This window comes from Fusarium flagelliforme, assembly GCF_020744385.1.
Source record: "Fusarium flagelliforme strain FIESC 12 MPI-CAGE-AA-0113 chromosome Unknown B0J16scaffold_6, whole genome shotgun sequence".
NCBI lineage: Eukaryota > Fungi > Ascomycota > Sordariomycetes > Hypocreales > Nectriaceae > Fusarium > Fusarium flagelliforme.
Window position 1 is genome coordinate 627,196 of NW_025763508.1, and position 22,601 is coordinate 649,796.

At 49.4% G+C, this 22,601-nt stretch overlaps 11 protein-coding genes across 11 annotated transcripts; 5 read left to right on the forward strand and 6 right to left on the reverse strand.

The window, feature by feature from the left end:
• Positions 1 to 246: 246 nt before the first annotated feature.
• On the forward strand, positions 247 to 1,179 carry B0J16DRAFT_167547 (uncharacterized protein). Its single transcript, XM_046122346.1, has 3 exons — positions 247 to 414; positions 467 to 545; positions 599 to 1,179. The coding sequence occupies exons 1-3, from the start codon at positions 375 to 377 to the stop codon at positions 1,041 to 1,043; spliced, it is 564 nt and encodes a 187-aa protein (XP_045979778.1). The 5' UTR covers positions 247 to 374; the 3' UTR covers positions 1,044 to 1,179.
• A 59-nt stretch (positions 1,180 to 1,238) lies between these two features.
• On the reverse strand, positions 1,239 to 2,858 carry B0J16DRAFT_364083 (uncharacterized protein). Its single transcript, XM_046129920.1, has 2 exons — positions 2,365 to 2,858; positions 1,239 to 2,318 (listed from the first exon to the last, which is right to left on the reverse strand). The coding sequence occupies exons 1-2, from the start codon at positions 2,750 to 2,752 to the stop codon at positions 1,315 to 1,317; spliced, it is 1,392 nt and encodes a 463-aa protein (XP_045979779.1). The 5' UTR covers positions 2,753 to 2,858; the 3' UTR covers positions 1,239 to 1,314.
• A 189-nt stretch (positions 2,859 to 3,047) lies between these two features.
• On the reverse strand, positions 3,048 to 5,005 carry B0J16DRAFT_402621 (uncharacterized protein; the record flags this gene model as incomplete). Its single annotated transcript, XM_046132665.1, has 7 exons — positions 3,048 to 3,486; positions 3,540 to 3,773; positions 3,824 to 3,920; positions 3,966 to 4,279; positions 4,326 to 4,385; positions 4,442 to 4,880; positions 4,944 to 5,005. The coding sequence occupies 7 exons, from the start codon at positions 5,003 to 5,005 to the stop codon at positions 3,169 to 3,171; spliced, it is 1,524 nt and encodes a 507-aa protein (XP_045979780.1). The 3' UTR covers positions 3,048 to 3,168.
• Positions 5,006 to 5,782: 777 nt separating this feature from the next.
• B0J16DRAFT_387033 (ribonuclease-III-like-domain-containing protein) lies at positions 5,783 to 6,631 on the forward strand (the record flags this gene model as incomplete). Its single annotated transcript, XM_046131630.1, has 3 exons — positions 5,783 to 6,158; positions 6,209 to 6,435; positions 6,482 to 6,631. 3 exons carry the CDS (start codon positions 5,783 to 5,785, stop codon positions 6,629 to 6,631), a joined length of 753 nt encoding a protein of 250 aa, XP_045979781.1.
• Positions 6,632 to 6,634: 3 nt separating this feature from the next.
• Positions 6,635 to 8,000, reverse strand: B0J16DRAFT_167592 (uncharacterized protein). Its single transcript, XM_046122347.1, has one exon. It carries the CDS (start codon positions 7,862 to 7,864, stop codon positions 6,797 to 6,799), a length of 1,068 nt encoding a protein of 355 aa, XP_045979782.1. The 5' UTR covers positions 7,865 to 8,000; the 3' UTR covers positions 6,635 to 6,796.
• A 1,267-nt stretch (positions 8,001 to 9,267) lies between these two features.
• B0J16DRAFT_402623 (NAD(P) transhydrogenase beta subunit-domain-containing protein) lies at positions 9,268 to 12,873 on the forward strand (the record flags this gene model as incomplete). Its single annotated transcript, XM_046132666.1, has 5 exons — positions 9,268 to 9,466; positions 9,517 to 10,626; positions 10,671 to 11,276; positions 11,320 to 12,693; positions 12,737 to 12,873. The coding sequence occupies exons 1-5, from the start codon at positions 9,352 to 9,354 to the stop codon at positions 12,871 to 12,873; spliced, it is 3,342 nt and encodes a 1,113-aa protein (XP_045979783.1). The 5' UTR covers positions 9,268 to 9,351.
• A 62-nt stretch (positions 12,874 to 12,935) lies between these two features.
• B0J16DRAFT_167613 (NADH ubiquinone oxidoreductase subunit NDUFA12-domain-containing protein) lies at positions 12,936 to 13,774 on the reverse strand. Its single transcript, XM_046122348.1, has 5 exons — positions 13,643 to 13,774; positions 13,575 to 13,595; positions 13,500 to 13,506; positions 13,174 to 13,453; positions 12,936 to 13,126 (listed from the first exon to the last, which is right to left on the reverse strand). Exons 1-5 carry the CDS (start codon positions 13,691 to 13,693, stop codon positions 13,075 to 13,077), a joined length of 411 nt encoding a protein of 136 aa, XP_045979784.1. The 5' UTR covers positions 13,694 to 13,774; the 3' UTR covers positions 12,936 to 13,074.
• Positions 13,775 to 14,023: 249 nt separating this feature from the next.
• Positions 14,024 to 15,585, forward strand: B0J16DRAFT_271711 (uncharacterized protein; the record flags this gene model as incomplete). The annotated part of the gene is made up of 3 exons (XM_046123589.1): positions 14,024 to 14,182; positions 14,228 to 14,580; positions 14,625 to 15,585. 3 exons carry the CDS (start codon positions 14,024 to 14,026, stop codon positions 15,583 to 15,585), a joined length of 1,473 nt encoding a protein of 490 aa, XP_045979785.1.
• Positions 15,586 to 15,740: 155 nt separating this feature from the next.
• On the reverse strand, positions 15,741 to 16,800 carry B0J16DRAFT_387038 (ribosomal protein L4 domain-containing protein; the record flags this gene model as incomplete). The annotated part of the gene is made up of 3 exons (XM_046131631.1): positions 15,741 to 16,522; positions 16,568 to 16,691; positions 16,738 to 16,800. The coding sequence occupies 3 exons, from the start codon at positions 16,798 to 16,800 to the stop codon at positions 15,741 to 15,743; spliced, it is 969 nt and encodes a 322-aa protein (XP_045979786.1).
• A 181-nt stretch (positions 16,801 to 16,981) lies between these two features.
• On the forward strand, positions 16,982 to 18,699 carry B0J16DRAFT_416903 (phosphatidylethanolamine-binding protein). Its single transcript, XM_046133637.1, has 2 exons — positions 16,982 to 17,586; positions 17,632 to 18,699. The coding sequence occupies exons 1-2, from the start codon at positions 17,076 to 17,078 to the stop codon at positions 18,444 to 18,446; spliced, it is 1,326 nt and encodes a 441-aa protein (XP_045979787.1). The 5' UTR covers positions 16,982 to 17,075; the 3' UTR covers positions 18,447 to 18,699.
• A 1,041-nt stretch (positions 18,700 to 19,740) lies between these two features.
• On the reverse strand, positions 19,741 to 20,772 carry B0J16DRAFT_322699 (uncharacterized protein; the record flags this gene model as incomplete). Its single annotated transcript, XM_046125725.1, has 2 exons — positions 19,741 to 19,823; positions 19,878 to 20,772. The coding sequence occupies 2 exons, from the start codon at positions 20,770 to 20,772 to the stop codon at positions 19,741 to 19,743; spliced, it is 978 nt and encodes a 325-aa protein (XP_045979788.1).
• Positions 20,773 to 22,601: the final 1,829 nt, after the last annotated feature.

Consider the following 22,601-nt stretch of genomic DNA (forward strand, 5'->3'; position numbering starts at 1 on the left):
CAGAATGAGCCTGCCAACAATGCTGTCCACTCTCTACACTAGACAGCGTGTGGCGGACGTTCATTCTATCTGAAGAAGAAAGGAAAAGGAAATTCCTAACCAGCGGAAAATTTCGTGATAACAAAACTCGAAATTCTGCTTAGTCAGATTTACAGCACGTGATGCTGCTGAGCATGTGGATCACGTGTGTCCCGAGATGATGAATTGAGAGCTTCCTATTGGTTGAATGGACCGAGAAGCCGAGAGCCCGTTCCGATACTCGAGAATAGGAAGCCATCATCGATCCTTGGTCCAGCACCAGAAGCAACGACGCCGACGATAGTTGGACGAACCCTTGGCCGAATCTCTCCCGAACGAATACCTCTACCGTCATAATGCTCGCTCAACGTGTTGGCGTCAACGCCCTCCGCTCAGGTACATGCGCAAAGCGAATAACCTCAGCTACGGATCGCTAACAATGGAATAGGCGCGGCCAAGCCTTTCTTCACCCAGAACATCTCCAAGAGTGTTTTCGCTGCTGGACTCTCTACCTCTTCTCCCAGCCGGTACGCCGATAACAACAATTGCCAATGGCCAAGCTAGTCTAACACGTGTATAGCGCCCAAGGTTCCGTCAAGGTCTCTCAAGAGGACGGCCAACAGATCCTCGTCAACCAGCGCCTCAACCGACCCGTCTCTCCCCATCTGGCCATCTACAAGCTCGAGCAGACATGGTTCGGTAGCTCCGCCTGGAACCGTATCACCGGTTCTACTCTCTCCGTCACTCTCTACGGTTTCTCCATCGCCTACCTCGCCGCTCCCCTCGTCGGTCTTCACCTTGAGAGCTTGAGCATTGCTAGCTTCGTCGCCGGTCTTCCCCTCGCCGTCAAGGGTGGTCTCAAGTTCACTCTTGGCTTCCCCTTCGTCTACCACGCCATCAGCGGTGTCAAGCACCTTCTGTACGACGCCGGCAAGGGTTTCGCCAAGTCTACTATTGTTCAGGCCGACAAGTACATCTGGGCTGCTAGCGTTCTCGGCGCTATCGGTCTGGTTGCTTTCCTGTAAGATACCATATTACAAAAGCGGGTTAAGAGCGGGATAGAGGAAAATAAAGCAACATGCGCAGTGGATGAAACACCAGTTGCAAGGACATAGGAGCATGAACGAGAGACGAGACTCGTGTACGAGTATTTAGCCTGAAAGGCATTCTTGACTTTGAGCAAACAATTTTATTATCTGTACACAAGCGCCTTGAAATGCTAGGGCTCATCTAACCAATATCTCGTGAGGTATTTCGCGACCCAAACGCCGTTCGCCTGCCATGATCATTTTAATTCTACTCCAAGTTTCGGGCATCCAGGATTGTGCGTATCAACCTCCTGTTACCGGAAGAAGCAATCTTCTCTCCAATGATGGGTCCAATAAATTCCTTGAGCTCGGATGTCTCGCCTTCCACACTGGTTGTTCCGTTGACTCCATTGGCGTCTGAGCTGATGTGGTCCGCTAGTGAACCAACGGCCTGAACAATGCCTTGCACCAGCATCTCGTAATCCACCGTGCCCTCTGCCTTTTCCTTGAGAGGTTGGAGGATGCCTGAATCAAAAGTCTTGAGGTTCCGCAGGACCAAAACGCGAATAGCTTCTGGGCCGCCTGCCTCAAGTAGACCATGAATGGCACCGTAGAGGACCGCAGGAGGTTTGGTGGGGTCGAGGAAGTATTTGAGACAGGTTCGGGTAAGCTTGGGTCGCAGAAGAGTGTTCGAGGCCGAGTATTTGCGGGCAATTCGCCCAACAAGAGATGCTGCCAGTTGCCTAAGGTCATACTGCTCCTTCAGAGCGTCGGTGCCCTCATCAGTGCCCAGTTTCCTGGCCATTAGACAAGTAAGAGCTGGCGCGGAAAGGGGACTGGCATATGGATCGAGGAAAAGACTTTTGTTCTCAATCAGAGCATTGGTCAATTCCATCATCTGCTTCAGAGTGAAGGTGTCGTCGAGATGATGTGTCACTCGATCCATAATGAATGTAATAAAGTATGGGATAAGCTGATGGAGACCAGGATCGTCTCTCACGGAACCCAGAGCGGCCTGTCGAAGGCGCACCACTTCTTCATCAGGATTGTCGTCGAGAACAGCAGCCTGAATTTTATCAAAGTAGAGTATAAGTTCCTTGCTCACAATGTGCTTAACAGATGGCTTCATGGAGACGTTGTCGTTGCCTGCGAGAGCAGATAATGCGGGATTGGCACCAGGTCCCTTGGGGAGAAGTTCTTGCGATCGAGATTCGGATGTCGTTGGGTTCTGGGGGATTGATGGCTGCACGCCTTCGATAGCGAGCCAGTGTGCTGAGAGATGTCAGTAGAAATTCAATATAGGTCGAGACGGACCTACCTGTAAAACCCATATCCCGCGGCACCTTGGGGAGAGGCGCATTGATGAGCTTCTCAAAATCGACTTCTTCATCCTCGATATAGAAAAGCGGTTGACCAGGACCAAGACTAGCCTCGCCGTATCGAAGCGGACGCGTAGAATCGTATCCGTAGAGGGGTTCGACGTCGAGAGCCTTGAGCGCGAGCGAGATGTCGTTGACGGTGAGAGTTGTTCGACGCGAGGCGCGCATGAATCGCAGAGCTTCTACGATGACCTGACCAACGCGGTATTCGACATCTTGGGTTAAACACTTGAGGGCTTCTTCGTTGAGCGAGCTGATGCCGACCGACTCTGCGACATCCTTGACATTATCAGGATTCCAGAGAAGCTTTGGAGTTTCAGCAGCCATGGCGCCGACGGTTTGCGCAGTGGGCGCTTCAATTAGAGTGTGTCGTCAGTAAGAATAGTGATCAAAGTTGCTGTGATCCTGGGATGATGGAAATAGTATATGTTTGGATGGTGGATGCGTGAAGCTTGACGAGGCTGCGATGGAGATGTGGATTTGGAGTTCAGGTGTGGCTTGATCTGGGGTAAGCGCCACATCTGTAGGAGGCTGCGTGATGTCAATATCTACTGTCGAAATGCAAACTGCTTTAATATGTCTTTCACTTTTTATTTGTTTCCTTCTTTTTGTTTCCGGCAATGCAGCTTCTGGGCATGTGTGTCAAATTTTAGTTTTTATCATGGATATTCTTACATGAATGAGGGATATGCTTGTCTCACCATTTGTCTTTTACGCTTACAGCGACTAATTCTTCTAACATCTCAAATGAAATGGTTTCGCCCACATTGCAGACCTCTAGGTTTAACGCCATTCACAAAGACTGAAACCTCCATATTGAGGCCATTCCAAGCGAAACCGAGCTCAAGTCCACGTTCCGAACCAAGCGTCATCATCTCAAACTGAGACTCAATACTCGCAACAGGCCATTTCATTGCGCACATAAGTTGCTCCTGCAGATCATCGCCCATCTTACGATAAACGAGGACCATATTGACTTGACCACTGTTCGTGTCAGATACCGAAATGACTTGTGGTGGTAGGCCTCGTCGATTCGGTTCGCGAACAGACAGCTGATCACCCTTGAGAAACGCTTAGCAAAGTATTGTAAAAACCCTGTGAAGGTCTGACCTACCTTGTTCACGAGCCAAATAATTGAGCCTTCAGATTTTGAGAGTACTCCGTAGCTGGCGCGAGCGATGCGAGAACGAACAGCTGAGAAATGCTGAAAGCCAGGGGGGGAGAACTTGAAGTTCAGGTTGTCTGAAAGAATATGAGTGGTTGTAGATGGAGCGAGCCACTGTACGGCTGCTTTGAGTCGAGCCTTAAGATGGGGGTTCTGTCCAAAGCTACCATCTAAGACGACATGCTAGAGATCTCTTGTTAAAAGCCATCCTCGGCACCTTTGATGGAACTCACCGATTTTCCTGGGACCAAGTCGACACTCTCGATTTGTGATCTAACAAGAGTCACAATCTTGTCAAAAATGGGGTTCAAGATCGATGCAAGTTCATCTCTAAGTTGCGTCAGTAACTCCTCACCGAACAAGTTTCATACATACGCGCTGAACGAAAGAAAGACTCTCGTATAGCCACCACTGGTCGATGGAGGAGGAAATGGATAATTTATGACTGGTGCAGTCCCAGGACATTGCAGCTCCATGCAACCGTCCCAGTAACTTCGAAAGAAAGCCTCAAACACTTCCTCTGGGAAAGTCTCGAATACTTGCAGAGGATATACTTCTTTAACCTTTGCCTTGAGAAGGTTTATAAAGGCATCACCAAGGAACTCTGCCCCGGCGAAAACGGAGTCCTGTGGGAGGATTTCTTCCATAGAAAAGCCCGAGGCTCCGTGAACTCTGTACGCGGTAGTGCTCTGTAATCTGGTGAGTATCTTGTTTACGAGGAGCCGAATTACTTACAACTGTGACACCACCGCACATGCAATAAATGACCACATCCCCATCTTTGATCTGCTGTGACTGATGTTGTATCAGATTTGAACTCAACAAGGACCACTATGGGCAAGATTACTTACAGGACCAACAGCTAGCCTGGTCAAGTCTGCAATACGACCAACTGCAGTAACCTCTAGACTTGAAATACATTTGGGAAAGACCCTAACATCATAGGAGAGAATACTGGCTTGTCGAATTGCCCCGAATATCAGCACGCCTGCATAGAAAGGGAAGGAGGCTGGAAATGTCATAAAAAGCTGAGTAGATACGCGATGTAGGACGCCAGAAGGATAGAGTATGGAAGATCTTTCAACTTGGTCATCCCAAAGAGACTTGAAATGATCTGCCATGGCTTTCTCTGCCGAAATGTTCAAAGCCTGAAGACGAGCCTTGATCTTGATGAAATTACGCAAACTTCTGACTTCGTGAGGCAGGTCATCATCCCGGAGGAGGGCAAACTTGAGCCATTCCAGAGACCAGCTCGGATCATTGCCGTTGGGAATGTGGTTGCATATGCTGCTGGATCGCTGTTAGGGTATGAAGACCATCAGTATAGTAGGAAATGAAGTTCGATCAACTTACTCTATGCCATCACTCAGCCGTACAACTAGCGACATACCAGCTGCTCCCTGACGAAAAGCCATTTTGACAATTCGTTGGATGGAAGACCGGACTATGTGACTTGAGAAAAGCAGAATTTCAGAGACGACTAGGATGCTGGGATGTAATAAGATTTTAAGGAAGTTACGATGGAATAGAAGAAAGCCCTATAAGTAAAGGTCTGGCTGAGTTGGTGTTGTGTGACAAACTTTGGAAACCGTCATTCACCGACTAAGAATTCATGTTTGTTTAATTTGACATATAAGCTTAGATACTCTCTGAGTTATCAATGTGCTGCCTGCTAATGTTACTGGCCTGGTTATTCTTGCATCGGTAGGTTGCCGACGCAGAGAGCCTAGGTCAAGGGAGCATGCAGGATACCATGCATTTCCTTGAATTTGAGCGTGAATTTGAGCTTGATGCCAGCGTTTAGAGTCACAGAGAAGAGAAGAGTAGCAATGTAACCAAGAGTGAAGGGTACAGAGTGAGGTTCCTCAATCGACATATTTTTGGTGTGGATTGAAAAGAGAGTGATGTCTATAATAATAATTCAAGCCCACTGATACTGAGCTACAGGACTCATTCAGGTAGATAAGATCGTCTACAAACGTTTGTTCATGTCCAAATACACCCGGTTATAAAACGAAGCCGACGATACCCTGATTTAGACCAAAACTTGGTGTTGAGTGGCAGGTGGGGCAGTCTTATCGATTGCACACGTGACCTTCAGAAAATGTTCGCGACCCAGCTTCATCGGCAACCCATCGTAATGAGCGTTGGATTGCAAGAGACCCTCGCCCAATCCATTCCCAACCCTCACAATGGCTCTTCAATCTTGCCGCTCCGGCCTTTTGCGGAGCAGACAATTCGCCCGCACAGTTATGCCATGCGTGCGAACATATGCCACCGACTCGACACCCGAATCCTTCAAAACCGAAAGTCCTTCCGATGCCGTCCCACGATGGAGTCAGACACCCCCCGCCATGAAGGCCCCCATACAGCTCGACTTCGCAAAGAACCCTAGAAACAAGATCTGGAATGTCAACAACGACCCTAAGAAATTGGATGAGGTGTATGAACGTCTACTGGGACCTGGCGGCAGCAAGCTTTTGCCTGAGGAGATTAAGTGGTTGGCTGTTACGCATAAGAGTTTCGATCAGGGAAGAAGAGGATTTAACGACCGATTGGCGCTTCTCGGTAGGCTGGACCTTTACAATTGGGAGGGTATCATATGCTGACCCCTGCAGGACGAATGACCCTCATCATGGAGACCACCAAGACGATCGTTGCCAAGGACCCTGTCACAAAACACAAAAAGGATGGTTTCGAGCGAGAACCATTCCTACATCCCAGTTTGCAGTCGGTTGACAACCTGTCTCATATCGGAGCTAAGGATATTGCTGGCAAGACAAATCTATCTACTCTGGCAGCTGACGTGGGGTTGATCGATGTTGTGAGGTGGAAGCCCCGAAAGGTATGGACCAGAAGTTACTGTGTGTTTCTCGACTAACATGAATTAGGTGGAAAACCTCCGGGTTTCTGGTGTTGATGTCGTGCTCAACGGTGCGATCATGGCTATCATTGGAGCCGTCACCCTGCAACACGGAGGAGTTGTAGCATCACAGGTTGTCAGGGACAGGATATTGTCAAGACTACAGGAAGACGCATAGCGAGTGGATTAATCTGTATCATATCTGTACCATTTACGAAGAGGTTAGACCTGTACAAAGCGTGAGGTTGTCCCTATGAATACTGTAAAATACTCATGTTGTATTGATTGCATGCATTAGTCTATGGGTTAGAACAGGGAAAGGTATTGACGTTAGGGTATCGTATCATTGCAACAAAGGCGTCTCCTCATCGGCTGGCTCATCAGCACTTTCGTTTCCATCATCATCATGGTGAATGAGCTTCTCTCGGTACATCCATCCAACACAAGTTCCCGCACCTGGTCCAATCAGAAGAGATGTGAGAACTGTGGTCAAAGGAACTCTCCATCCAACCTCCACCAACATCCAGTACAGAACAGTCCAGAAGATGAATTGTGTGTCAACTTCAATGAAGACTATGGTTGACCTGGTCATCTCCTTGCGATCATCAGGTTGGGTCAGACTCCAGATGAAGAAGACATGTGCCAGAATCGAGCAGACGATTGGGAGCAAGTAAACAAAGAACAGTGATCGTCGGTTTGATGCAAGATGAATGTTTGTAGGACTGACTCTTCGGATAACGGCGATAACACTGCGGATTGTCTGACGAACGATTGTCACATAAATCGGGAAGAACAGCCAGACTCCGACGGTTGCTGGTGTCGTTTTGAAGAGCATCAAAATGGACGGCAGGAAATAGCCAAGGGCCACACTGATAGGGATGGCCACAAGTTCACTATCAGGAAGATGACGGCTGGTGAAGATTTGATGAACATCACCATGTCCGTCATCTCTCTGCCTCGCATTCAAAACACTCCTCGCGCGGTGCAAAAATGCAGGAATAATAACAAGCTCCCAAACAACAGCACCCCCAACAAGATCAAACACCAACCAAGGTCCAGTAGGATACGCAATAAGCACATTCGGCGCGTTACAAATGCGTGCCGCTTCAACAGTGCTCACTGTCAACAGACCGCCCAGAAAGGCCAGGACAACAGCCATGACAGCGGTACTGCGCAGCGACTGCAGCGCGGCGCGGAAGAAGCTGATGAGATAGCATAGAGGCGTGCCGATGGCTGGGATACGACTAACTCCTGGGATGCGCGCGTGGGAGTGACATTGCGACCAGAGAAGCGCAGCGTTGACGTCTGAATGTAGAAAGAGAGCGACGATTGTAGCCGCTGCGAGAAGAATAGGCGGGATTATGAGAACGCGGTATGAGAAGTGATGGATAGGGGCTTTCCAGCGCGGCATGATGGCGGTAGGTTGCTTTCTCTATTTCAACCAGGAGAGAAATGAGGGAAGAAGAAAGTTAAAAGTAAGGTTATTATTTCATCGTGAGAGTAGGACAATTTTGAGGATTGACGGGTGTCATGTGGTAAAATTGAAGATGGTTCTCGTGATTATATTCAGGGTCCAATCTTGGTGTTGGGAGATCCACACTATAACACCAGCGTTAGGCCGAAAAGGGAACTGGTGGCCTTATTGACTCTGCTCATTAGATTCTATCAATGCAGAATGCTGACATCGGCGTTGACTTCCCGGTGAAGCCATTTGATCAGGGGTTCAATGAGTGTTATCTGATGAAGATCGCATTGAGCTGGTCTCATGAAAGGTCGAGCCAAGGTGAAGCATGTAATAAGGACAGGAATAGTAGGGACAGACAAAACACTTATGGGATGTACTGGGTGTAAAGACTTGCCTGAAGAAATAGCCATTATTCATCTTGTCAAATTGCTTCTCGAATGATTCGAGAAGCAAGGCTGCTCCTCGACCTTATCTGCAGTTGGCCGAGTTTTAGGCACACTTTAGGTGGAATACCAGAGGCACACTTTGAGAAGAGTTTATCTTTGATAAAACGCTCAGGATGGTTACACTGCCATTTAAGATCGAGAATGAATGTCGTGCATGTTCTTATGTGTCTCCATGCGTTCGAATATGCTCCTCACTCCTTCGAGTACACTTCCTATTGCATCAGCTATATATGTGAGTGTATCTTTACGTAGCTCGCAGTTCTAAAATGCTCCCAAACCCAATTCAAAGATTCCAACGGCAGCCTCAACTCAGCGCGAAAAGTTGACCTATCAGTTTTGCGAAAGGCCTCATTGCACATTAAGAAACCCTCCTGAAAGCATGATACATCATGATCTCGGACAATCTCTAACCGCCTCATGTCCGGATTTCAAGGTCCGAAGAGGGGAAAACGTCTGTTTCTGGTCTCGGCAGGACTCATCAGGTAGGTCCGTAATCTCATCTGACTGGCTGCATCAACATCTCGCTCTCTTAATTCCCCCGAACCACCCGCTGACGCTCGTCATGATCCATGACGAGGACTCTTTAATGATTCGATAACCGTCCCTTGTCCCCTGTAATTGTTCTCCGCAGCAGCGGCCCCTCCCCCAGGTTTTAGCGGCATTAGTGCTCGACGCCCCTCTTCCCGGGGCGGCTAATAGAACCCCGGCAGAGGGACAAGGGTTCAAGCTTCAGTGGTGTTATGTCGGTTACCTGGGTAGAACAGTTCCATGGAGGAAGGAAGGAATGGAGGGAACCCGACAACACATGACAAGGCAACTACCCCTCGATTGTTTGTCTCTTGTCTTGTTTTTATTCCCTCTCTCAAGTTTTTGTGTTCTCTGTTTTGTCGTACTTTTGGATACACAAGACTCAGAAAGAGTACTTGATCTAAACTCCCGTGTCGAGCCATCTTTGGGCCTTGCTATCGCGCTCATGACTCTATAATCATGGCGTCTCATATGCTTCGTCCGTTGGCCTCGTCCGCGGTTCCAGCCTCAGCTACAGAGCTGTGCGCTTCGAGCTTCTTTCTGCAGAAGCAATTGAAGGGTTATAAAGTTCAAGGTAAGCTTGCAGCTACTACCGAAGCTCATACAAACTAACTCGAGCTCTAGATGGTCTTCTCTCGCGTCGCAAACAATGGCACAGCACCTTTGGAGCTTCCCGCCAGCGTGCACTCGTCGCAGAGATCGCCAAGCCCCTCTCTCTGATTCAACATGTTCCTACGCCTACGGCGCCTCGAAAATATTCTACCGTAGTCCTTCCCAAATCAACCCCCTATGAGAACCTTGTCGTCGGTGTCCCTATCGAGATCTTTCCTGGCGAACGTCGCGTGGCTGTTACACCTGCCAATGTTGCGATCCTCAAGAAAAAGGGCTTCAAACAAGTCCTTGTCGAACGTGGTGCTGGCACACATGCTGATTTCCTCGATGCTGCTTATGAAAAAGCTGGCGCAACTCTTGTCGATGGTCCTAGAGAAGTCTGGTCCAACTCCGATATTGTCCTTAAAGTCCGCGGTCCTGGCCTTGAAGAACTCGACTCCATGAAAGAGGGTCAGACTATCATTTCCTTTCTTCAGCCCTCTCAGAACAAAGAGCTCGTCGAAAAGATTGCTGCCCGAAAGGCTACCAGCTTCGCTATGGACATGATTCCCCGTATCTCTCGTGCTCAGGTCTTCGATGCCCTCAGCAGTATGGCCAACATTGCTGGTTACAAAGCTGTTCTCGAAGCGTCAAACGTCTTTGGTCGATTCCTCACTGGTCAGGTTACTGCTGCCGGCAAGATTCCTCCTTGCAAGGTTCTGGTTATTGGTGCTGGCGTTGCTGGTCTAAGTGCTATTGCTACTGCTCGTCGTATGGGAGCCATTGTTCGTGGCTTCGATACTCGACCTGCTGCTCGCGAACAGGTTCAATCTCTTGGTGCTGAGTTCATTGAAGTCGAAATCCAAGAAGATGGTTCTGGCGCTGGTGGTTATGCCAAAGAAATGAGTAAGGAATTTATCGAAGCTGAAATGAAACTCTTTAAAGACCAAGCCAAGGAAGTCGATATCATCATCACCACTGCATTGATCCCCGGAAGACCTGCCCCAAAACTGCTCAAGAACGATATTCTTGATGTCATGAAACCCGGAAGTGTCATTGTTGATTTGGCTGCTGAAGCTGGAGGTAACTGCGAAGCTACCAAGAAAGGAGAACTAGCCATCTACAACGACGTCAAAGTTATTGGTATGTACCTGCTGCCGTTGATATACTCTCACTAACACCTTTAGGATACACTGATCTGCCCTCTCGTCTGCCTACCCAGTCGTCAACTCTGTACTCCAACAACATTACCAAGTTCCTGCTTTCAATGACCCCTGAACCCAAAGCTTTCGGTATCGATCTTACGGATGAAGTCGTGCGAGGTGCTATCGTGACTCAAGATGGAGATATCATCCCTCCTGCTCCCCGCGCAGCGCCTCCACCACCTCCTGTAAAAGCTGAGACAACAGAAGCAACTCCCGCACCTGTAGAACTGACTCCCTGGCAAAAGAAGACTCGTGAAGTTGCTGGTGTTACAGCAGGTATGGGCAGCATGTTGGCTCTTGGAAAATGGACCAGCCCTCTTCTCATGTCTAACGCCTTTACCTTCGCTTTGGCCAGTCTTATTGGATATCGTGCTGTTTGGGGTGTTGCTCCTGCGCTTCACTCGCCTCTGATGAGCGTCACGAACGCCATTTCTGGAATGGTTGGTATTGGTGGCTTGTTCATTCTTGGCGGTGGATTCCTTCCTGAGACGATTCCCCAAGCTTTTGGTGCCCTGAGTGTTTTGCTGGCGTTTGTCAACGTTGGTGGTGGTTTCGTTATCACCAAACGTATGCTGGATATGTTCAAGCGTGAGTTGCCATCCTGTCTACAAGATGTAGCTAACAAAGACAGGACCTACTGACCCCCCTGAGTACCCCTGGCTCTACGCTGTTCCCGCCGTACTCTGTGGTGGTGGTTTCGTGGCCGCCGCTTCAACAGGTGCTGCTGGTCTCGTTCAGGCCGGTTACCTCGTCAGCTCTGTTCTCTGCATCAGTTCTGTCTCAAGTCTTGCTTCACAGGCTACTGCCCGTATGGGTAACGCTCTTGGTATCCTTGGTGTTGGTACCGGTGTTTTGGCCAGTTTACTTGCTGCTGGCTTCACCCCTGAGGTTCTCACCCAGTTTGGTGGTCTCGCTGCTCTTGGTACCATTGCTGGCATGCTCATTGGCAAGCGAATCACTCCCACCGATCTCCCCCAGACTGTTGCAGCTCTTCACTCCGTTGTTGGTCTTGCTGCTGTCTTGACCAGTATTGGTAGTGTCATGGCAGATGTCATGGATCCTTCAACCCTCCACCTTGTAACGGCCTATCTCGGTGTTTTCATCGGTGGTATCACATTTACCGGATCAATTGTTGCCTTCATGAAACTTGCTGGAAGGATGTCATCCAAGCCAAAGATGCTGCCTGGGCGGCATATCATTAATTCAGGTCTGCTTGCAACCAACGCAGCGACCATGGGCGCTTTCATCACTATGGCACCAGGAAGTCCCTTGATTGCAGCTGGAGCACTTGCAGGAAACGCCGCATTGAGTTTCATCAAGGGATACACAACCACTTCTGCAATTGGTGGCGCTGATATGCCTGTTGTCATCACTGTCTTGAACGCTTACAGTGGCTTTGCTCTTGTCGCTGAAGGCTTCATGCTTGAGAATCCCCTTTTGACCACGGTTGGAGCTCTGATCGGTGTATCTGGTTCCATTCTTTCGTACATCATGTGTGTTGCCATGAACCGATCACTCACAAACGTCCTTTTTGGAGGCTTGGGTACGCCTACTCAAGTCCAAGAATACAAGCCTCAGGGAGAAGTCACCCAAACATCTGTAGATGATCTCGCAGATGCACTTCTCAACTCTGAAAAGGTCATTCTCATCGTCGGTTATGGCATGGCTGTCGCCAAGGCTCAGTACGCCATCTCGGACATTGTCTCAACTTTGCGATCCAAGGGTATCACTGTTCGCTTTGCCATCCACCCTGTCGCAGGCCGCATGCCTGGTCAGTGTAACGTGCTCCTTGCTGAAGCCAGCGTACCGTACGATATTGTCCTGGAGATGGATGAGATCAATGATGATTTCCCCGATACTGATTTGGCTGTTGTCATTGGTGCTAACGATACTGTCAACCCCATTGCTCTTGAAAAGGGTAGCTCAATCGAGGGTATGCCTGTGCTCCACGCCTGGAAGGCCAAGCAAGTTGTCATTATGAAGAGAGGCATGGCCAGTGGTTATGGTGAGTATCTCAATCTTCAATTTGACTCCGCTAACAATTGTAGCCGATGTTCCCAACCCCATGTTTTACATGCCCAACGCAAAGATGTTGTTTGGAGATGCTAGAGTGTCATGTGAAGGTAAGTTTTCTGTCATATTTCCAAACTCAGCTGACCATTCCAGCTATCAAATCTGCAATTGAAGCAAAGTCGTAAATTTCCTATGTAGCATGTAAGAGGAGGATCGTGAGCCTATAGAGTGCACGTTTCTAGATCCTATATCGTTGGTTTTTGTATGAGCAGACCATAAAATTTGTAGAATTTCGTTTGAATTCACCCTTTTTGGGTTTTGCCGACTGCATTCTCTATGCAAATTTAAATACACTTAACCGCTCATCTGATCCTTATTCCCGAGGCGCAGCCACAGGCTCCCACGCATTGATCTTGGACTTGGCCCTGTAAAGAGTCAGCTTTGTTTCGTCTCGTAAATACGATTTACGCACGTGTTGTATGTCTTGAAGGCGCCCTGGCTCTGGGTGAAGTTGGCAAGAGCACGCGCGGGCTCGAAAGCTCGTTTACCGGCTTGTAACAGAGGGTCCTCGGTAGGGGGCTTGTCGACAGCGTAGCTCATCCAGGCGTGCCATCCGGGCTCGATGTGGGCAGCATCGTAATCGTGCTTGGCGTACTCGACCCAGCGTGTTCGGAGGGGAAGTTCCTCCTGGTTCTCGAAGAACTTGTTACCGGCGCGATCGGTACCGATGAGAACACCAGCCTTGGTATCACCTGTGGATGTCAGTAGGCATTCGGCCCATAATCGTGAATAGCGTACCGATGTACTATTTGCGAGAAACAGGTGTCGTTAGCCAGAAATTCGATTCATTCGATCGCTCGGTCGGATACATACCAGCATCTGTCTAAAGTAGTCCTACCCAAGTTAGCATTGGCCTGGCCCAGTAATTGACGCAAACTCACCTTGATACCAACCTTTCGCAGGTTGGTCAGTGTTCTTCCGATCGTCGACATGATGGCGGTTGAGCGACAATTGATCTCGTCGTTTGGCGGGATGGCGATGTTGATCCCCGTCAATGATGGGATGGTTTGAAGATTGCCCAGCAGGAACGGATCAACCTCGGCAAATGAGCTTCCGTGACGGCATGGGTACGTACCTCGAGGCTTCAACCAGAAATATTCTAGCAATTAACAAGCAATCTTTAATTCGACTGCAAGCTTCAATTGAGCTGCATTTTTATCAAAATGCTGACTAGGAGCTGCGCGCGTTGCACTACCAGGCTTCGTGCCGCCAGTTTCAAGCCCAGAGTCCCAAGTGCAAGGGTTCAGACAAGACAGTATGCTATGCCTGCTGGAGGTACTCCCCAGGCATCGAATGCCAATGGTGTTGGAGGGCTGGCGCCTTTTGTCACTGAATTAGATCGTCTTGCGCCGAGTTTCGATGTTCGAGGAGAGCAGATTCAGATTATTCGTACACCGGCAGAATTCTATGAGACATTAAAGGTTCGACCATCACCAAGTGAACGTGGATGGGACTGATCGGTATAGGATCGGATACGAAACGCCAAAAAACGAATCTTTTTGTCGACATTGTACATTGGAAAGTCTGAAAAGGAGCTCATTGAAACTCTGCAAGAGGCGTTGAGAGACAACAAGGATGTCAAGCTGAGCATTCTTACGGATGCCTTGCGAGGAACTCGAGAAGCGCCTAACCCATCGAGCGCATCTTTACTGGCACCGCTGGTGGAAGAATTCGGAGCGGATCGTGTTGAGATTCGAATGTACCATACGCCAAACTTGACTGGGTTGAGGAAACAGTATATTCCCACAAGAATTAACGAAGGATGGGGACTTCAACACATGAAGCTGTACGGCGTCGATGATGAGATTATCATGTCTGGGTATGTTGACCAATTCTTTTGTTGATGAAATACTAACTTTCCAGGGCCAACCTGTCTACCGACTACTTTACCAACCGCCAAGATCGATATCATCTCTTTTCTTCAAAAGAGGTCACCGATCACTTCTGGAACATCCACTCAGGAGTGACATCCTTTAGTTTCCTTGTTCAGCCCTCAAAAGAACCAGCAGGCTTCACTCTCACCTGGCCTGAGAAGAACTCCGCGCCTTCACCACTAGAGAAGCCCCAATCGTTCATCAAGAGTACTACATCAACACTACAAACTCTTCTGCATCCCAAGTCTCAACCTGAGAATGACATCTCAGACACAAGAGTTTACATGCTTGGTCAGATGTCACAAGTTATGAAGCCTGATACATCAACTGAGCTTCCCATAATCACACATATCCTCAAGACTCTTGCTCTGCCTGCCTACCGAGAGTCTTCCTGGACATTCACAGCTGGCTACTTCAACCCCGCGCCCTCACTTACAAAGCTGCTTCTCAGCACAGCCTCCTCTTCCAACACTGTCATCACCGCTTCCCCTGAGGCAAACGGATTTTACAAATCCAAGGGTGTCTCTGGTCTCTTGCCAGATGCTTACACACTTCTAGCTCGCCGCTTCGTTCACCGCGTGCACCACGAAGGTCGCGACAACGACATCACTTTAAAGGAGTGGCGTCACGGCTGCGTTGGTCAACCAGGAGGATGGACATACCATGCCAAGGGTCTTTGGGTTACCATGCCAGGCGATAAGAACCCAGCTATGAGCATCATTGGAAGCTCCAACTATACCAAGCGCAGCTATTCACATGATCTTGAAGCTGGTGCCTTGATTGTCACTCGTGACGAAGGGCTCAAGACAAGACTAGGGGAAGAGCAGCTGTGGTTGCAGGAGCACGCTACCAAGGCGACTCGCGACGACTTTGCCCGAACAGAAAGAAGAGTTGGTCTCAAAGTTAGAGTGGCCATGTGGATTGTTTCGCTAGTTGGCGGAGCGTTGTAAGAATATGTAGTATTATGTCATGTAAACCAGTGTAATCATAGAGTGACTTGGACGAGTCCAATGATACCCAAGAGCAACCGACATCCATTTGATCATGACATGCAATGCGATGCAATTGTGTACAAAATAATACAAGTTTATATATCTACATGGCATTAAGCCCCGAGCACTCTCGTCCCTGTCTCAGGTCCGCCCTTGACGAGACCTTGCATAACGACTCTGCTCACTAAATCACTCTGGTGCTGCTTAATCAGCTCCTCGAGCACGCTTCGCTCTAGGACAACCTTGCCTGTCTCCAGGAGGTCCTTGACATCGACATCCTCCATATCGAGGGCCCGACCTTCCCAGGGCACCTGCTCCATAGCGTCGAAGAGAGCCTCACGTCGGTTTCCAGTAACGAAGAGGGTTCGGCCAGAGGCACGGCCCAAACCAAGGTTACCCAGCACTCCTGTCATATATCGCTTAAGATACGCCTCCTTCAATCCATCCTTGAGGTACTTTCCAGCAACAAGCTCGTAGTCGGTCGGCAATTCAAGATCCATACCATCCTCGCACACAATCAAATCACCCTGTCGGTAGCGGTAGCTCAGAGCGGTACGCCAGGCCTTGTCGTAGACCTTGCGGTTCAGGTGGGTTCCGAAATCGCGGGGATGAGGACCGAACGTCTTTCCACCACCACGCAGTATAGGACTTTGCTTGGTTCCCATACGGGCACGACCGGTACCTTTTTGGGGTCGCATCTTTCGGTGGGATCCGTGGACGTCGTATCGGGTCTTGGTTGAGGCGGTACCTTGACGGGTGTTGTCGCCTTCGTAGGTGACGGCAAGGTGGAGAATATCGCGGCGGAGAGGGAGGTAAAGGTGGTCAACGGACCATCGTTCGAGAGATGTAGGTTCTAGCGAAGGAAAGTTGTGAATTGTGACAGGAACGGTTTCGACTGCGATAGTTAGTGGGGGTTACGATTAAGTAACGGGGGTCGTACTAGGCTTCCATGCTTCTAGGATCTTCTGTGTGGTGCTGGCAGGTTTCGTCGTTTCTGTCGAGGCGTCCTTGGACGAAACTTGTGTAGCCATTGACCTTGTGAAGGCTCTGGGGATTGTCGCCGGCTACAATTGTTAGTATCATCCATCATCTGCAGTCTGTTCAACATACCTTGGCAGACACCCGCAGAGCGCCCATGGCCTCGGCCAAAAAGCCAATTCCCTTACCAGCCATCTTTTACAGATTACCCTATTCGTTACGTCGATAGGGAGAGTCTGGTGGTGGATACAGAGGCACGGCAGTCGAACTGATCTGGTGTTGAGGTTTCAAAAACCGTGATGCGATTGAGAAAAAAGTGGATCGGTAACATCCTCCGGTCCCCGAGTTTTTAGTGGGGCTCAGGCCTGCAAACCATCCCCAGAGCTTTTTTCAAGATATCTCAAGATCTATCACCCAGCGTCACTTCAACGTCCACCACGCTCCACGGTCCTTACGCTCCGCTGCTCATCATGTCGCGCTGCCAGGCCGCCATGAGGCCGCTCACCCGGCAGCTACGGCCTCAATGCCCCAGCATTGTCCGCCCATTCACCTCTGCCGCTATCCTCCGAACACCAGCAGCCGAAACTCAGACTACACCCAGCGAAGCAGATCTCGACCCGAATACAGTTCTCCCCGAGTTTGAAGAGCAGCTCATGAAGTCTGGAAAGATGCCAATTGGATCCCGACGTCGTCGCCTAGCCATCCGCAGCACTGGAGATCTACCATTCGAGCACCTGCCCTACCAGGCTTTCCAAGAAGCCCGCAAGATTCTGTCAGCGGATCGCGAAGAGAAGCTGGGAAAGATTCAGCAGGAGATTGAGAAGATTAACAGACTGGAGGCTACGAAACCAGAGGAGATCAAGGGTGGTCAGCACATAAAGGATATGAGATTGAGGGGTCTACGAAAATATGTCGAAGAGCTCAAGATCCTTGCGGATGCCAATGATCCCGTTGTTAAGAAGCGTTTTGAGGATGGAACGGGTATGTTTTCGTGATGATCGGGTCGACTGGCACTAACAACCCCAGGCGATATGAACAAGCCTATTTACCGTCACTACGCCGAGGCCAAGTGGCGCTCATACGACCAGCGACTTATCAACCAACGTATCAAGCAGTTCAACATCGTTCCCGATGTGCTCCCCAAGCTCGAGCCTACTGCCGATGTTCAGTTATACTTCCGTCAACTAAAGATCCCTCCTGGCCAAATTGTTGACAGCGTTGTCAGCGAGAAGGCCCCTCGTCTGCGGGTACAGGTCTTCGACAAGGGCGAGCGTCTGGTCTCTATCGTCGTTCTTGACTCCGATGTGCCTAACCCTGATTCCGACACCTTCAACAAGCGCTGCCACTTCCTCGCAGCCAACATCCCCCTCAGCCCTACTGACACCTCTCTACCTTTGAGTAGGATAAAGGGCGAGGACCAGCTCGCTCTACCATGGATGCCCGCATTCTCCCAAAAGGGCGCCCCTTACCACCGTCTCGGTATTTACCTTCTTGAGCAGGCACCCGGTCAAAAGATCGACGTCGCCAAGCTCAAGGAACTCTACAGCGAGCGCGACGGCTTTTCCCTCAAATCATTCCGCGATAAGTTCAACACAACACCCTTTGGCTTCAACATGTTCCGAAGCGTCTGGGACGAGAACACCGCGGCTGTTATGGCCCGTAACAACATCCCCGGCTCCGATGTCGAGTTCCGTCCTACGCGTGTCCACAGTCTCAAGCCACCGGTCAAGCCCCGCGGATGGGAAGCCAAGCGCCAGGGACCCAAGTACCGTCACCTTTGGAAGTACACTAAGAATATCAGGGGTATCTCCAACTCAAGGGGATGGATCAAGAGAAGATAGAGAGGTGGCGGATGAGCGTGTATCATATTACTGTACATTTAAAAAATGGGAATCTCTGTGTAGGAGTAAGAGAATCAATCTACGAATCAATTGTGCAATGCCAATATAATTATCGTGATCAGTAATCCCCCACGGGAATAACCAATATCAGAGTTCAGCCGCATTTATTCCCTGGCCAGTAATCATGTCCAACTTCAACTCTTAACCACCAATCACAAGTTTCCCTGTCAACGGACCTCTGCCGGTGGATGTCGCCACGGCGTCAACGGCTAACGATAAAAACTGCCTTTCATTGGCACAGCATGGGGCAAATCTCGATTTGTAGCAAGATCACCCCCTTTCGGCCGCTTTTCAGGAACAAAGTGGTAGTGGGAATAGTGGCAAATCTGAATATCGCCACTCAATTTCAGCTTTAATCTGGTCGACGCTGGCCCTTGCGATTAGCAATTGTAAGGTTATATAAACCGGAACAGACTCTTCAAGTTTGTCCTGTCCAATAAAGAACCTCGGAGTCTCGTCCGCGAGCCATCATCGTTTACCATTGCACATTTCGCGTTGCAATCCCCATGTTCCAACATCCACATCCACATCGTGCAGCTGTTTTCCTCTTCGGGTTTGAATCTTTTCTCTTTGTCGTATCCTCCATACTATGTACAGTCATTGTGCCTCCGCATTTCCTAGCTTCTCTTCTCTTCATGGCCTGGTTGATATCACGCTATTGTCCCTTCTATCAAGTCTAGCATCTGGTTCAAGAGAGCTCAAGGCCAAGATTCTTCCCTATTATATAGTAGTCATCCATCGCTACCTCAGTTAGCCACGCATACATCCCTATCAAAGCACACCAAATCATAATCGTGAAGGCGTCAAATCATCAATATCTCATCTCACGGGCTCTTCCTCCCTTTGCTGCCCATATCAAATCCCTTCCAATCCTTTCACCCAGACGCCAAAAACACCTGTCCAGTAATCGGATCAGCCAAGCTGATGCTCTTTACTGGGACTTGTAGTCAAGTTCCATGCCGTGTCAGGGTATAACCTCCGCTGATGCCCTCGCGTCTAGTACTTTACATTTCTCCATCAAGTTTGTTTCCATATAAAAGGCTGTTGATCCAGCTCCAATTCGATACCGCTCGAGATGCTTTTTTTGTTCGTCGCATGCGAAAGAATTTCAAAGTTAAATTAGCAAGGCTGTTGTGGTCTTGTGGAGTAGCGTCGAAAATAGCTTCGTCCCTTCAGCTTTCCAAGGCGCCACGTTCTCCACTCGCTGTCACCGTTCAAGGTCTCGGTGTCATGTTCAAGGTCCCGGTTGAATCATGCTGTCGGTCATGTGGTCGTAACTGATATCGGATTCTATCGATCGAGGGATGGAAGTTGCAACTGTAGGTTGGTCATGTTAGCCTTGCCTCAGTCAATCGTGGTCTAGTGACCTACCACTTAAACTACGACGATGCTTGTCGCAGCAGTCACCAGTGTTCTGATGCGGTCGAGCTTGTGCTTGTAACTGCGCTTGGTTCTGGGATGCAATGCGTTGGACAAACTTCCTGGCCTCGTTGTCTAACCATTGGTTGATGTTGGCATCGTTGCAGGACGCGTGCTGCATCAGTTGATTCTTTATGGTGCTTAGCTCGTCGACAAGGCCATTATACTGCTTGTGGAGAACATTGTTCTCATGTTCCAAGCCGTATCGTGTGTCTTCTAGACTGCTGACCCATTCCTTCTTCTTCTGTCGACACTTTGATGCCGCGATCCTGTTGCGTTTTAGGAACTTGTTACGCTTGTCTGAATTGCCAAGCCCGGCATCTTCTTCGTCTTCTTCATCTTCCAGCTCCTCCTTGATAGACGATGCCTTGGAAGCTTTTCGTCGACGCGGTAGTTTGGTCTCAGCAGCTGCCGGCTGAGGTTGGGCTCTGGTGGTAGTTCTGCTGCTACGTCGAGGCTTGGCGTCGGCGTCGACAGAATTAAAAGAAGGGACAGATGACTTGCTCGAAGTACGAGATGTCCCAAACAGAGGTTCACTCGACGGTGTCCTGGGTGAAGATTGTGTGTCAAGGGGTTGTATTGGGCTGTTGGGCTGTAATGGGTTGGTGGTCAAAGTGGTAGGTGCCATGCCCGACATGCCGGGAGGGTAGAAGCCAACGGGGTTCCACATGCCAGAATTCATGAAGAGCTGGGAATCCATGGGATTGCTGACTGGAGGCACAGCGCCATTGGGAGGGCAGTCGTTGAGTAAAGGATCAATGTTGGCATCATCTTGACCAGTCCTCAAGTTGAAGTTGTCATGAAAGTCATGGGCTTTGTTGCCAAAGTCTTGGTTCGGTCCGTCCATCTTGACACTAAAAGGCACCTTTGAGGTGACAGCCTCCAATCGACAAGGGCTGTACTGTACTGTACTGTACTGTACTGTACGGATAGCGCTGCGGTCCTACAGTAAGCGCAGGAGGCTACTGAGCCACTTCCGAAACGAAATGTCGTTGAACAGAGCCTCGATGGGAGATGAGCGTGCTACTCTGGGGGATCGAAGGACCTTAAGCGGGCACAGGGAGGGGGTGCTTAGCCGAATTGGTTGAAGTATGGGGGTCCAAGAGTCCAGAACATCAAGAGGCCAAAAGTGGCGAAGGGGTATGAGAAGGTTAGAAAGAAGAAGAGAGGAATGGGATATCCTGAGAATCCGATTCTGGAGTTAAAGGGTTAAAATGTAAAAAGGTTGGCCGTATTATGCCCAAGGCAAGGTAAGGTGTAGCTTTCCTGGAAAGGTGTAGAAACAAGACCTTGACCTTCCCAAAATTAGCCAGGGCAGGTGGCAGCTCGACGGAGTAACCAATCCGGGTGTGTGGTGCAGACTGCAGGCAGTACAGTACCGTAATGAGCTCCCGGTAGTATGAAGCAGAACAAATAGTATGTGATGGTGAATTTCACCGATCGATAATACAGAATCCGATTTCCAATCCTGAATGGTAGATTGTCAAGTGGTCGGATCCTCCGTTTGCTTGACGTGCTTTGCAGTTGCAGGGGATATTGGTCTAGACGTTGGGGGGCGAATTGCTAATTCTCTGTCGGACGGTCCCGTCGCTTTTTGTTGCTTCGCGACTTTTGCTTGAGCTTCTTGGACCCAATCCAATGATTTTGTTCGGGGTCGCCTATGCGGATATGTTTCTAGGCGCTAGGACGATATTGACCTTTTGGGTAAAGTCGTAACACCGGTAAGGATAAGGTATCTTACTGAGACAAGAAATAGACTGAATGTATGTGGGCGTTGATGGTCAGTATGGCCAGTTTGTAAAAGGCAGCAGTCCCGGCAGCTTCATGAAGGGATTCGGATATTATAACGTCTGATGCGACCACTATCAATTACTTGCGTCACTCATTCCCCAGTATTAACAGCCAGTGGATCGAACTCTTCAGTTATACGATATGGCTGGTTCTGCAAAAATGTTCTGTACTTTGTAGCAACTGGGGTTCGGGGGGGTGAACATAAGGGGAATGGTGGGTGAGGATGTAGAAAGGATGTGCGGTGCAATGAATCAACGGATCAGGTCCGGTGGTTTCGATTCGTAATTGGTCCATGTTATTATTGGAGGCCCTGACATTGGAGCATGGGTGTATCAACTGGTCCTCGTAGAAATGCAGACGGTCAAGCCTTGAGAGCTGTTTGTAAGTCACCCTCGACACTGTATCCTCGCCCCACTTTCTTCTTTCACCAGGGACGAATCACATATAGAGATTGAACAGTTTTGAACATGGACAACAACGTTGCCTGTTGTCATCAGCTCGTTATCCAGCACTTATGATGGCCTTTTAAGCCTCGGAACGTCATCCCGTCTCAACATATCGGCATGAGATGACGGAAAGTGCTTTGACTTCAAAGCCTCTCCCTCCAGTCGCAAACCATACCTACAGTATCGAATGTCCCTTGTCGACTTTGAAGTGGCCCCTTGCGGTGATAACCAATGCCAATGTGGAAAGAGGCGTCCGGAAAACGTCCAACCAATCACCAGCAGACGGACCTCCTCTCCGTTGCTGGACTGGTAACCAATCGAGGCCTTGATGGCTGCAAACCCCACCAGGGCGGACCGTGGTACTGTACTTGGATGGACAGTGCTATCTGGACTGTACAGATCCTGAGAAAAGACCCGAGCGAGGCGAAACGATCCAAAG

What these genes read in the sequence shown, in the direction of transcription:
- B0J16DRAFT_167547 (XM_046122346.1), top strand. Translation starts at nt 375, where the DNA reads ATGCTCGCTCAACGTGTTGGCGTCAACGCCCTCCGCTCAG. An exon ending in CGTCAACGCCCTCCGCTCAG is followed by an intron (nt 415 to 466) that starts GTACATGCGCAA and finishes ACAATGGAATAG; the next exon opens with GCGCGGCCAAGCCTTTCTTC. An exon ending in TCTACCTCTTCTCCCAGCCG is followed by an intron (nt 546 to 598) that starts GTACGCCGATAA and finishes ACACGTGTATAG; the next exon opens with CGCCCAAGGTTCCGTCAAGG.
- B0J16DRAFT_364083 (XM_046129920.1), bottom strand. Translation starts at nt 2,752, where the DNA reads ATGGCTGCTGAAACTCCAAAGCTTCTCTGGAATCCTGATAATGTCAAG. An exon ending in GCGGGATATGGGTTTTACAG is followed by an intron (nt 2,319 to 2,364) that starts GTAGGTCCGTCT and finishes GACATCTCTCAG; the next exon opens with CACACTGGCTCGCTATCGAA.
- B0J16DRAFT_167592 (XM_046122347.1), bottom strand. Translation starts at nt 7,864, where the DNA reads ATGCCGCGCTGGAAAGCCCCTATCCATCACTTCTCATACCGCGTTCTC.
- B0J16DRAFT_167613 (XM_046122348.1), bottom strand. Translation starts at nt 13,693, where the DNA reads ATGTCGACGATCGGAAGAACACTGACCAACCTGCGAAAGGTTGGTATC. An exon ending in TGCGAAAGGTTGGTATCAAG is followed by an intron (nt 13,596 to 13,642) that starts GTGAGTTTGCGT and finishes TAACTTGGGTAG; the next exon opens with GACTACTTTAGACAGATGCT. An exon ending in GCCTTCAAGACATACAACAC is followed by an intron (nt 13,127 to 13,173) that starts GTGCGTAAATCG and finishes GACTCTTTACAG; the next exon opens with GGCCAAGTCCAAGATCAATG.
- B0J16DRAFT_416903 (XM_046133637.1), top strand. Translation starts at nt 17,076, where the DNA reads ATGTCGCGCTGCCAGGCCGCCATGAGGCCGCTCACCCGGCAGCTACGG. An exon ending in GCGTTTTGAGGATGGAACGG is followed by an intron (nt 17,587 to 17,631) that starts GTATGTTTTCGT and finishes TAACAACCCCAG; the next exon opens with GCGATATGAACAAGCCTATT.